Source organism: Petaurus breviceps, unplaced genomic scaffold (assembly GCF_028583685.1).
Source record: "Petaurus breviceps papuanus isolate PSGF00001 unplaced genomic scaffold, PetGlider_PUasm1.0 90760, whole genome shotgun sequence".
Classification (NCBI taxonomy): Eukaryota; Metazoa; Chordata; class Mammalia; order Diprotodontia; family Petauridae; genus Petaurus; species Petaurus breviceps.
In genome coordinates, this window is record NW_027187338.1 from 12,092,926 (window position 1) to 12,106,548 (window position 13,623).

Genomic DNA, 13,623 nt, shown 5'->3' on the forward strand with positions numbered 1-13,623 from the left:
TCAGGTACAGCCCTTATTTGTAACTTCATCTTAAGTGCTATTACCACCTCTTCATAGAGTAACTTAAGTTCAGAGATGGTAAGAGTTCAAACCTGGACAATGGTTCCAGTATTACTGCCAATAAGTAAAGAGAGACCCTTGTTAAAACATCAACAGATAAGGGGCGGCCAGGTGGCTCAGCGAGTAAGAGCACCGGCTCCAGTGTTGGGACGACACTCAGCACCACACCCAGAAATAACTGGCCGTGTAACCTTGAGCAAGTTACTTAACCCCGATTGCTTAAAATAAAAAATTAAAAAAAAAAAATCATCAACAGATGCACAGGTTCTCTTTGGAAAACACAAAAAGTACTTGGTTTCATTATGCTCTCAAAAGTAACAAGGCCAATTTCACGGACACTTGGATCAGTCAATCAGTAAGCATGTAATTAACATGTACTATGTGCCAGGTATTGCACTAAACTTCTGAAATACCGAAGGGGAAAAAAAAGGGGCAAAAGACAGTCCTTGCCTTCAACGAGCTTGCAATCTAGTGGGGGAGATAAGATGCAAAAAAATATACAAACAAGCTATATATAGGATAAATAAGAAATAATCAACAAAAGGAAGGCATTAGAATTAAAGAGGATTAGAAAAGGCTTCCTATAAAAGGTGAAATTTTGGCTAGAACCTGAAGGAAGCTAGGGAAGTCAAGAGACAGATGAAGAGGGAGAACATTCCAGGCAAAGTGCACAGCCAGTGAAAATGCCTGGAGGCAAGACAGGGACCGTCTTGTTTGAGGAACTACAAGTTGAGTGGCATGGTATTGAAGAGTACATTGGAAAATTATGATTTAAGAAGACTAGAAAGGCATGTGGGAGGGTATAGGTTGTGAAGGACTCTGAATAGAGAATTTCTGACTATGCCTAGCAGGGTTCACGATGGACATAAAAGTAAAGAGAGGAGCACTAGGAAGATAATTGCAACTTACAAAACAAAATCGGTTGTGGAAGATAAAGAAGTAGAAAAATTCTATGAGAACTTAATGAAAGTCTCTTTAAGTCGATATATCTTTTTTTTTTTTTTTTAAAGCAATCGGGGTTAAGTAACTTGCTCAAGGTTACATGGCCAGTTATTTTTTTGTGTGGGTGCTGAGTATCTGAGGCCGGAATCGATTCCAGGTCTCCCGACACTGGGGCTGGCGCTCTTACTCACTGCACCACCTGGCCGCCCCTGACATATCTTTTAAAATTCAATAACTTCAAAAGAAAGTAGGGGAAAATGGCAAAAATTACTGATATCCATCCCCCTGTGTTCCCTCTTTAGTCTACACATTATAGTACTGGAACAGTACTTTGGAGTCTTTGATCTAATCTGAATGAGAAACCCTTATCAGCTTTTCTTTAACAATCAATTTCAAAACAATGTTTTAGAAGTAATCTTTTTATACCATTCTTATCAAAGGTCAAACCAAATTCTAAAGGGGGCTGCTTCATCAGCTTGAGAAGAAGTCTTAGACTAATTCAAGTAATAGAAGTATCCTGAATATACCTCTGACAAAAGAAAATGAGAATCCTTAAAGGGTGTTGAGGTAGATCAAAAGTTGTGACTACTGATGAATCAAAATTATTAACTAAACTTTATAACAATGGGACTATAAATTGTTATTACAAACTGTGAGTAGACTTGGCTTTGGTGAGAGATTTTGATGGATAACTGTTCCTTTGGCTTTTCAAAGGAGAGATCTTTAGAATTAGAATAATTTAATCAATAAATTTCCTTCTAAATATCTGTACCTAAAACACAGAATAAGGTTGCTTTTTTTTTTAAACACTACTTTGGAAAATAAAATCTAGGATCAAGGAATATTCTTCAAAAAGAGTTTGAGAAGATGTCAGATATGAGAAACAACAAATGAATTTTTTACAAAATGAAAGCTGACTACATCCTAATAGTAACTGGTTATAAAGGTAGTACTTATGTAAGGTATAGCTATCAAAGTAAAAAAATGGATAATCATTGGATGGCCAGTGCAAACTAGAAAGGCCAGAAAAAAAGATAAAGATTATAAGATTCTCTGAGCAATTGCAACAGTTCCAATTACAGCACTTTAAACCAACTACTGCATCTAATACATAGGAAATAAATAAAACTGAAAGCAATAACTCTACTATGATTTTTTAGAAAAGTTCAACTAATATAAAACAAGCTGATAGAACAAAAAGCCTAGAAGATCACTGAAACCACTGTAGCTAACAAATGTTTAATCTCTTTGTTAAGCAGACACATGGTACCCAGAAGAGACAGATTTAGAGTATTAGCTTGTTTGCAAAATGCAACAAAGAAAAAGATGAAAACTTATGCGTACTTTTTTAAAAAGTGCACAACACACAAAACTTAGGAGAAAATGAGGTTTTAGAAAGTTTGACCTGAGAGTCAAGTATATATAGATTGGTTAGAGAGCACTTGTAGATAAAACCAGAAAGCAAACAAATAAATACAACATTATTTATGACTTTAATACTTAAAAGCACCAATGATTTTATCAGTGAAGGCACTCCCTCCACCAATAAAAATCACAACTGCTCTTTTAACAAACAGGCTTTCCATAAGTTACTTTGGGTTGAAAAGAATTTTATCACTTAGGTCAACTTTTTGATGGCGATAAAGTATTTATTACATTTTTTTAAATCAGTTTTTTTTCTGGGGAAGAAAGAAAGCTGTAAGTATAGCTACCAAATATAGTCTTTCCTTTATACACAAAAAGGGGGAAACCTCTGAAAAGTGCGGAAAGTAAAATTTTGCATATTGATTTCTGTTTTCTTACTTATTTCCACTGTATGTTAAGAATAGTCCCACAAGGAAAACATGTATATGGTATCATATAAAGAGAAATTGTGCTACAAACATAATAAATAGAGAACTCATGCTCAAAGGGGTATCAAAAAGTTTCAATCATTAACAGAACCGGAAAAAAAAAAAGTTCTAAGAGCTACAAAGAAGAAAAAGGTTAAAAAAAGGTAGAAAAAACAATGACCCACAAGAGTGACATTATTTCCAAGAAACACAGTGATGCTCTGGGTCTTGAATATCATTTGAGTTTTCCCCCTACCATTACCCATGATTCAATTTAAAATTTATAAAACCTAATTCCATAAAATAATAATAGGGAGCATTTATGTAGCACTTTCAAATTTGCAAAGCACTTAACAAATATTGTTTCATTTTTTTCTCACAACAATTTCATGAGATAGTCACCATCATTCTCACTTTAAAGAACAACAAACTGAGGTAGACAAAGGTGAAGTTACTTGCCCGGGGTTACACAGCCACTAAGTATGTGAGGCTGAATTTGAACTCAAGTCTTCCTGATTCCAGATCCAATATTTTATCCATTGAACCACCTAGCTTCCTCAGTAACAAATTACAATTATGAAATAACAAATGCTATTTCATAGTTTTTAATTAATTCAAAATTTCACATACTGATTAAAAAATAATAATGCATATTTGCAGTATTCAGAGCTAATGCATTTCTGGGACAGTCTGGTCAAAATCTGTTGTCTCAGCTACTAAATTCTAAATTTGGAGCATGTATACGTCTTTACCATGCCAGGCCTGATAATGAGTTAATCAGGTGGTACTATGTAAGATACCTGGTTGTCAGAACAGGAGTGTAAATGACAATACAAGCTAACTAGCTCTATAGCTAGGAAAGAGATAGATTTTAACTTCTTAAAACCCCTAAAACTATGATAAAGCCAGAAATTATTAGGTTTGTTGCCTCAAAGTTATTATATTTCAGGGCTCTGATTCAAAGAATCAAAGAATGTTACAATCAGAAAAAGCCCTTGATCCATTTTCCTCTTTTTACAAAGAAAGCCAACACCAGAGATGTGAAAGTGTCATGCCCAAGGTAATCCACAGCAGCAAAAAAGCAGAGCCAAGGCTTGAACCAGGCCTTCTGGTGCTAAGTCTGCTATCTCTTCACCTGATGTCAGGCCTCACTTCATTTCCTACTAAACTTAGTTTAGGTCCTGATGCTCTGAATCAGAGTGTTTTTCAATTAGGAATGGGCAGAAAACTCTGTTCATCTCTGGACTTCTCTCTCCTGGAATTCTATTTTCTTAGTCTTTCCCCTACCCTGATTCTTGCAAGGACTTTCCAAGGAGATTAAAAATAAGGAAGATGCCTTCTCCCTTATAGAAGCTACTATTATATAATACTTATACTATAGTATACTATACTACACTACACTATACTCTATACTATATTATACCATACAGGACCTAGTAGACTCTACTTTCTGACCACAAGTCCATTGTGCCACCTACCTGTAGAAACCAAGGACTAAATTTTAAGTTAAGAGACTTGACCAGTGTTATGATACTGACATGGATAAGTATTAGGCTCAGAGACAAACCGGTATGGTGTTAGTACTAAGGTATTCAAAGTTTAATATATACTTAAGGAAAAACAAACTATAAGTAATAGAGGTTCCTGGTATAATTTAAATCCTCTCTTTGTGTTATCTGTAATATATAATTATTTATACCTGTCAGTTTCATAATTTCCAAAAAGACAAAGGGGAAAATACTATTTTCAAATCTTAAGGAGCTTACCTTAAATGACATTTACTTTCCAAGTGAAAAGAAGTACTCTGTTAGTAGACTAGCCTCAGATTAAGAACAGTGTTGAATAGAAGACCTTCATTCCTGACACTTTTCCTTCTCCAAGATCAGAGATCTCAGTATACTTATTTGGGGGGAATTTAATGAATTTCTGGTTGGGATGATGAAAGTATATGGAGGGTAAGGAATGCTGAAGAGTCAAAGAAAACAGCTGCAAAGATCTTAAATGTAGCTTACATATCAACAAATGAAAGTTCTATAAAAGCATACAACTAGGAATTTTGTTATACAAAGTGGTAGTAACATGACTAGGGACTAGAGAAAGAATTCCTTATGCAATCTGGACTGTTTACTATAGAGAATTTGCAGGAACCAGATAAACAAAAGGAAACAACTTTATCATACAAAACCTACTGTCTTAAGTTGGTGAAGCAAATAAAAAGTAAAAACATTCACTATAGGAGTCAGAAGTTCTAGGGGCTAGTCTCATCCCTCCCTAATTAGTTGTGGTGACTAAGGCAAACTATCAACTTCTGTTTCAGTTGTCTCATATGCAAAATAGGGATAATCTCAGCCTAACTTCCTAATGTGGTCATTGTAAGGATCCAATGAAATGATGGCCATGAAGAAGTGATTTGAAAAGTATGAAGCACTACACAAAAAGGAAAAAGAACTTAGGAAAAGAAAATGCTGTGTTAGAAGGAACCTCAGGGTTCAAACCCCTTAATTTTACAGATTATAATACTATTCTAGGTTCAGTAAATTCACGTTTATGAAAACTGAAAAATTATGTTTTAACCTACATGAAAATATTCACAGTAAGCTTAAGACAAAGAGCTTTACCCGTTCTACAGATCTTGCCCTCTTCTTTGGCCGTGAAGGCAGTGTGTCTTCCTTGGGATTGTTGTCTATTGCCCAGTAAGAACCCTAGAAGTGAAGAAAAAAATACATAAGATTAACATTTTATTAAAGTAAAGGTATGCAGATTTCTACTTACCTACCTTCAAAAAAATACATCTGTCTTTCCAACAAGTTTCTCATATTTTATTTTAACTGATCAAGGAATAATTAATCAACATAGCCAGATAAGCCTGGATACAAGTTTTATATACTGTCTTTTTTTGCCACTAGCAAACAGAGGACCTTCTATAACTCTTTCCTCCTATTAATCACCAGACCACAGAAAGAGGCTAGACCTCAAGCAGAAAAACCTTGGGTTGTGACCTGAACATGCCCTAGACCCAGGAAGACCATTAGAACCTTGGAAGTGACATAATAAAGTCTTTGCCAAACCTGTCTGTACTCCCTGAACTTTGACTATCACAGGCTCAATGCCTCTTGCTCCCCTAATCTTTGTTACATCTTATAGTACCAGTGCTCTGCATATGCCTGTCTCCCTAATTCTTTCCCATGTTCTCATCCCTATTCAGTTCAGTCTGACACCTCCTTGGTTACTAGACTTCTCTGAGCTAGAGGAATTTAGGAATGTCCAGAGGAACTGCCCTTTAGGAACTCTACCATTAAAGTCTTTCTGACTAATCTCTTCCACTTCCATAAGTAAAACCTAGCTATCTCCTGAGGACAACACAGTCTTCAACAACTTCTCCTGTCTCCCAACCCAACTGACAAGGCCACTGCTACTCCAATGCTACTTCCTAACCTTCTGTCCTTCTACCTCTCTCTCTCTGCCTCATTCCTAAATCTATTCTTGGTCCACACTGCAACCTCGGTCCCTCCTCCTCTCTGTTCTCTTAGTTCATCATGTCTGTTTTAGCCTCAATTATTTCCCTATCCAATCTTTACCTAAAAGATGACCAATTCAACTATTTATTTATTCCCTTATCAACCTTTGAAGCCTTTACTCCTGTTATCATTCAGTTTGCCAAAACCCCAAGAACTGGTTACACTCACCATTTACTTTTTTTGTTCCTACTTCCCAGATGCTGAATTATAATGAATAAAATCACACAAATGAGACAACTTCCCCCATCATGGTCACATTCATGTCAGTGGTTGCTAGACATGCTTCAATTTGTTAAATCCACTGGTCTACAAATGATAAATCAGTGAGCTTCATTTTGGTTCCTTGAAAAATTCTTTTTTTTTTTTTTTGCTTTTTCAGAGGAGGGAAGGCAGGGCAATTGGGGTTAAGTGACTTGCCCAAGGTCACACGACAAGTAAGTGTTAAGTGTCTGAGGCCAGATTTGAACTCAGGTCCTCCTTACTCCAGGGCCAGTGCTCTATTCACTATGCACCTAGTCGCCCCACCTGGAAAAATTCTAAAACATGTCAATGAAAAGGTCATTCTTTGCTGAAACTGTTTTCTCCAAAGTTAAGCCCTTTTCTCCCCCTGGACTTAAAATAGCTTTGTTATTTTGAATTAGTTTTCCAAAATCAAAGTCCACAAAATAAGTACCTACCATATACTAGGCACTATGCTAACTGCTGGGGATACAAAGAAAGGAAAAAGACAGTCCTTGTTCTCAAGGAACCCACAGTCTAAAGGAGGAGAGAACATGTAAACAACTATATATGAACAAGATATATACAGGATAAACAAGAAATAATTGACAGAAGGAAGGCACTAGAATTAAGGCAAATAAGGAAATCTTGTATAAAGTGGGATTTTAGCTGAGATTTGAAGGAAGCCAGAGAAACTAGGAAGTGGAGATGAGGAGGGAGAGAGTTCAGGCATGTGGAACAGCCAGTGAAAATACTTGGAGTGAGGAGATGAAGTATCTTGTATGAGGAATGAGGCCAGTGTCAATGAATGGATCTCAAAGGGGAAGGGGAAGAATAAAGGTGAACAAGCAAAGTGTAAGATTGATAAGGTAGGAAGCGACCAAGTTATGAAAGACTTTGAATAAATAATAGATTTATATTCAATCCTGTATAGGGATCCACTGGAATTTACTGAGTATGAGGATGACACGATAAGACCTGGGCTCTAGGAAGATTCACTATTCTACTTTCACCAGGAGCTATTTCAAATGTTATATGTCTCACCATAACTTCTTTCCCTAAACTTCACCCAAAACATTAAGGCCTTTTGCCAAGAGCTCTCTTCTCCACTCCTCATGTTAAATTACTTAGACATCTTACTTCAACATCTCTTTCATTCTTCTCTGATAAAGAGATGGCCCTTCTTTCTGCCAAGGCAAACCCTTCTATCTTTGATCCTATCTTCTCCAGCAGATACAACATCATCCACACTCGCTCTTACTGTCAATCTCACTCTATACACTGGCTCTTTCCCTGCTGACACATTCATGTCTCCCGTAACCTTAAATAAATCCTCACTTGATGTGATCATCACCCCAACTATCTTCTTACACCTCTTCTTCTCTTTGTGGTTAAATTACTTGAGAAAACATCCACTTTCTTTCCTCTCACTATCTTCTAAACCTTGTGGCTTCTTACCTCATCAATCAATAGAAACTGCCCTCTTAACACAAAGCAATGATCTCAAATCCCAAACTAGAGACATTTTTTCCAATCTTCATCCTTCTTGATTTCTCTGCCATCTCTGGCACAACTGATCACTCTCTCCTCCTGGGTATATTTCTTTAGGTTCCTATGACGTTGTTCTCTTTCTGATTCTCCTCTTAGCTGCCTGATCGTTCCTTGGTTTTCTTTGCTGGTTCTTTATTCATATTATGCTTTTTGTCTTTCTTTATATCCCCAGTGCTTACCAGAGTGCCCATCAAAGGGCTGGGTGACTGACTGACCCATCACTTTTATGTGTCAGGAATAATAATACCACCTACCTCAACAGACTTGTTGTGAGGATTAAATACGATGTAAAGTGCTTTGCTAACTCTAGAATGATATATAAACATGAGTTATTATTATCCAAAGCATGTCAAAATCATAATCCCTTACAGTATATTCATAGCACTCTACTTCAGTGAACAAAGTGAAATACAAAGAAAACATAGTCATCCCAACTTTATAGACCTGAAGTGAGATAAACAGCCTAGAATCAAAGTTCCAAAGTGACAAGATGAAATTGAACATGGAAAAACGTATGGTACAGCACTTGGGCTCAAAAACATCATTTGTAAACATTCAGCATGGATGAGCTATTCATGTGAAAAGGACATAAGGTTTTTTTTTACTGATTCACAGCAGGAAGAAATCACCAAGATAGTTCCACTTCCTTATTTTACAGGTGAGGAAACTGGAAGCTCAAAGTGAATCTGTCTAAGGGGACGTGCTACAAGTTCAATCAATATGAATCAGCAATACAAGATGGCAGAGAAAACACAAAGACAAAACAAAATAAAAATGTGTGTTAATAAAGCACAATGTTCAGAAAAAATATAGAGTTGAAAACATATTCTTGCTGTTAGTAAGACAATACAGTGTAGTGGAAAGGGACATATTTGGCATCACTGATCCTTGGTCAAATTCTGACTCTATCGCTACTTACAAGACCCTAGGCAAGTCAGTCACTCAGAACTTCAGTTTTGTCTTCTATAAAGTGAGGGGTTGGATTAGATGATGATTTCCTTTACCTCTTCCAGTTCCAAATATATGACACTAGATGTTCCATCCTTGGCAGGCAACATCCAGAGTACTATATTCAATTTTGGGGAGAAAGGATAAGGGACATTCAAAGGAGAACAGCTAGTAAGCTAAGGATATTCAGAACCATCAAATGAAGATACTGGGGATATTTGGCCTGGAGAAGAAACCAGCTGGGGGTGAGAGAATACAGTAAAAATGTTTGAATAGAAATCATGTGGAAGAACAATTTAAACAAAGTGTTTTAATTGGCCTTGGAGGGCAAAAGTACTTCAGAGTTTAACTTAAAGAAAAATTTCCTGTCAATTACAGTGCTCCCCAAAATGAAATGAATCTTAGAAGGATTGAAGGAAAAATCGTGAAATTTTTCACCAAGGAAGGTCTTCAAGCTAAACACAAAGGACTGTTTGGAAGGGATATCGTAGAGTATAAATAGTCTGGGATCCTTTCCAACTCTGAAATTTTATGATTGTATGATAAATATTTAAAAGTAGCTATATTACTTATACCATTGTTCAAAAACACATTATACCTACTATTCTCATTTGAGTTCCTTAAGGACCTAGGGATAGATGATTTACTGCAGAAGAAAATGGCAAACCACACTCCAATATCTCTGCTAAAAAAAAGACCCCATGAACAGCACTGATGTGGTATGGTCCACAGGGTTATGAAGAGAGAGATACAATTGAACAACAGCTAATGTTAGCCTGAAAGGCCAACCAAACTTCTACATTAAATTCATTACAGATGTTGAAATCTAGTATTAAAAAGGAATTCCCTTTGATAACAATGGTAGAGATAGGAGCTTCAACAAGACTGCATTTAGGTATTCCTTCCAACAATGAAAATTTCAACCCGTTCATGTCTGCCCATCCCTATTCTTGTCTACTTGTGGGCTGTCCATAATGGGTCTAACCCAATGTGCTAAGGAACTTCCTTTACTTCTCTGATCTTTCATAGATACAAATGAAATACATATACCACCAACTGTTTTCCCTTACTCTCACTGTGTATCCATGTTTTTTTTTTTCTCCCCCTAGTGAAACATCACTATGATGACAAACTTTCTGCAAAATTTTTCAAATATAATGGGTTATAACCTGCTCCCACTAACCATGAATCCTTTATGGGATTCTCAGCTTTAATTCTTTTAGAGACTGTGGTGGTATTCTATACAGAGTCATATTTACTTCTCATAGATGCGCCTTTGTTTCAAGAATTCTGGAGTTATTAAATTTAAGCATTAGGTAATAAATTCTATGGGCAGCCAAATAGCACAGTGGATAGAACACTGGGCCCAAGAGTCAGAAGACATCTTCCTGAGTTCAAATTCAGCCTCAAACAGACCTTGTGCAAGTCACTTAACCCTGGTTTGCCTCAGTTCCTCATCTGTAAAATAGGCTGTGGAAAGAAATGGCAAACCACTTCAGTACCTTTGCCAAGAAAACCCCAAATGGGATCACAGAGAGTTGGACACGACTGAATAACAATAAATTCTACACATTAAAGTGGTCTATGTCACAGTTTATAGAATTGTAGCAAACAGCAAAGTTAGGGAGAACAGGCATTAGCCTGGGAATAAGACCATGTAAGTGATTCTGGCTCTATGTAACTTTGGGCTTATTTTATTTTACACACACACACACACACACACACACACACACACACCCCTTGCTTTCTCCAACCATAAATGGAGATTACACATGCCATTTCTAGATTCACTGGGATGTTGTAATCAATGAATCACATTGCTCAACTCCACCTACTGACTTCCCTGGCTACCTTTAAGTCTCAACTAAAATCTCATCATTTATAGAAAGCCTTTCTCAACCCCTTAATTCTAGTGCCTTTCCTATGTTAAATATTTTCTATTTCTCCTGTATATAGCTTGTCTGTATATAATTGTATATATGTTGTCTCTTTCTTAGATTGCAATTTTCTTGAGAACAGGGACTGTCCTTTGTTTCCTTTCATTTCCCAGAGCTTAGCACAATGCCTGGTACATAGTAAGAGTTTAATAAAACTTAATCTAGGGATATAATGAGAGGTTTATAGAAGTGAATGAGTATCTTAGGAGGTTTTAGCAAATATATTAGTAATGTGTCATTTGTTAGATTCAGTCCTAAAATACCATAGCAATATGATCATAAACTAGGTATGCCCTAATAATCTAACCCTAGTGACTTCTGGTTTTGTTTTTCAATCTAAATGTAAAAAAAAATCACCCTAGCTACTGAAAAAATATAACTAGCTTTTCTTATTGCCCACTAAAAGTCTCACTCAAGTTTCATCCATTAAAACTCTTGGAAAATTCCTCCACTGCTATGGCTTCAATATCCACCTATATGTGAATGATTCATAAATCTCTGTATCTTTATCATCTCTCCTGAGCTAAAGCCTGTATTCCCAGGGCCTGTTATGCATTTCCACATGGCTAGAACTCTCTCTATAAAAGTAAGTCTTCTTCCAAATGTTTTCTGTTTCAACTAAAGATATCATCATTCTTTCTGTCATCCAGGTTCAAACCCACAGAGAACAGAAGCAGCAGCAGTGGGTAGAAAGGCTGGCAGTTGTACAGCACTATCCAAAAGTGGAATAGGCTGCCTTGGGAGCCAGAACTCCCCTCATTGGAATTCTTCAAGCAAAAGCTACCCCACCATTTGTTGAGTATGTCAAGAGTATCCTTATTCAGGTATTGGTTAGTCTATATGGCTTCTTAAGTCTCTCCCAACTCTGTATATGTATATCACAGATGTATATCAATCTACTAGTATGAACAGTGAGGTCACAACGTTTACTTGAGTTGGGGAGAGGGGGAGGAGTATAAAAAAAAGTCAAGAAGGATAAAGATTGGGAAAGCCTCAGCTTTCATGATCAAAAGAGACAGCTGTTAACAGTCATTTCGGTGAGTGAGTGGAGTTAGAAGCCAGACTACAAGGAGTTAAGAAGTGAAGGAGGTAACCAAGTGGTGTTTTAAAGGAATTTGGGTGGGAAAAAAGAAGAGAAACAAGAAGATATCTTGGGATGACAGGGGTAAGGGAAGTTTTTTTTTTTTTCATTTTACACTGAGGAGACCGAGGTATACTTATAAGCAAAAAGCAAGAAGCCAGGGATAAGGAGATAACAGTATATATTTTTTAATGATCAAAGCTTGAGCAAGCTTTCCACTTATAAGACTCTCTGCCAGGTTCTCCTTGGAACTTTAGAAGTCGTTAATGAAAACTCACACATCTTTCCAAGTCACAGAAAAGCAATATAATAACGAAGAAAGATCAAATAAAGAATAAAACATTTAATGATTTGCCCAAATTCAGAAAGAGTGCAGGCCAGTAAAGAGAAATGAATTCAAGATCCCTGATATATACTCATTTATAATTAGGTAAAATATGTCTATGAAAGAAAGTAAAATGGGAGGGAGAAGAAGTTTGAACAATGTAGTCTCTGAAGTTCTTTCTTGCTTTAAGTCTATTATCCTTATCAATTACTTATTCCTAAAAAGTTAAGAGATTTATTAGAAAACCAAGCTAAAAACCAATAGAAATATATAAATAATTTGTTGGGACAAGCTAGGGGATAGGGAAGAAGAGACAGAGAGAATAGAAAATTCCAATCCTCGGCCAACAATTTTTGCATCTCATCTCTAAAAAGTGTTGGAAAATACTATTCCCTTGTTCTCAAAAAGGCAGTATCAGCTATCATTATTTATTTTATTGGGGATGGGGGAGTACTGAAATAATATCTAACAAGGACCAAATCAACAATTTACTTATATTTACCCAGACGGCTCTACAGCAAAAGAGCACAAAGTTCACAATTATTTAAACAAACATATAATCATACGGCTGGATCAGAAAGGTCAACTTCCTAAAAGCAAAGAATCTGGTTAAAGATGAATGAAAAAACAAGTGAATGAATAAGCATTTATTAAATACTATGAGCAAAAAGCACTGTGCTAAGCACTGTGGGTAAACAGAAAATCACAACAGGCTCTCTTCTCAAGGAGCTCACATTCTAACACAGACACACACACACACAGACACATACCCATACAGGAGGATTCAGATGCAGCACAATTGGTAACACATCTTCTTTAGCTTATTTCCATAGCCAAAACTGTGTGTTTCTGATGCTAAAATAATTTGCAAGGTCTCTAGTGGCAAAAAACTTTTTAATACTATACAACACAAAGAAAAATTACACAATATAAGAGTGACTAACCTTGAAACTTTAGCATTTAGCTATTCAGTCACACAATGTACTTTTCAAGATAGTTTTCTTGGCAAGAACTTATTTGAATAAATAGGAGAGAGAGAATTTAGGTCAATTCATAAAGAAATGACCTGTGATCTCACTGGAATAGGGAAATCAAAGATAAGAAATTTCCCTCTGTCAATGTTCATCAGCACCTTCTCTACAACTTATGTAGAGAGTTGCTTAGAGCACTAAGTCAGAGGCCGGACATTGACTAAGGCCTTCCAGGATCC

At 36.4% G+C, this 13,623-nt stretch overlaps 1 protein-coding gene across 4 annotated transcripts in view; it reads right to left on the minus strand.

Moving 5' to 3' along the window:
* Positions 1–13,623, minus strand: part of FOXJ3 (forkhead box J3) — a 172,354-nt gene that overhangs the window by 45,131 nt on the left and 113,600 nt on the right. For all 4 annotated transcript variants that reach the window (XM_069068157.1, XM_069068155.1, XM_069068156.1 and 1 more), the window contains one exon: positions 5,453–5,536. In XM_069068157.1, coding sequence (XP_068924258.1) covers positions 5,453–5,536 — 84 coding nt within the window. The remainder of the gene's footprint in view (positions 1–5,452; positions 5,537–13,623) is intronic.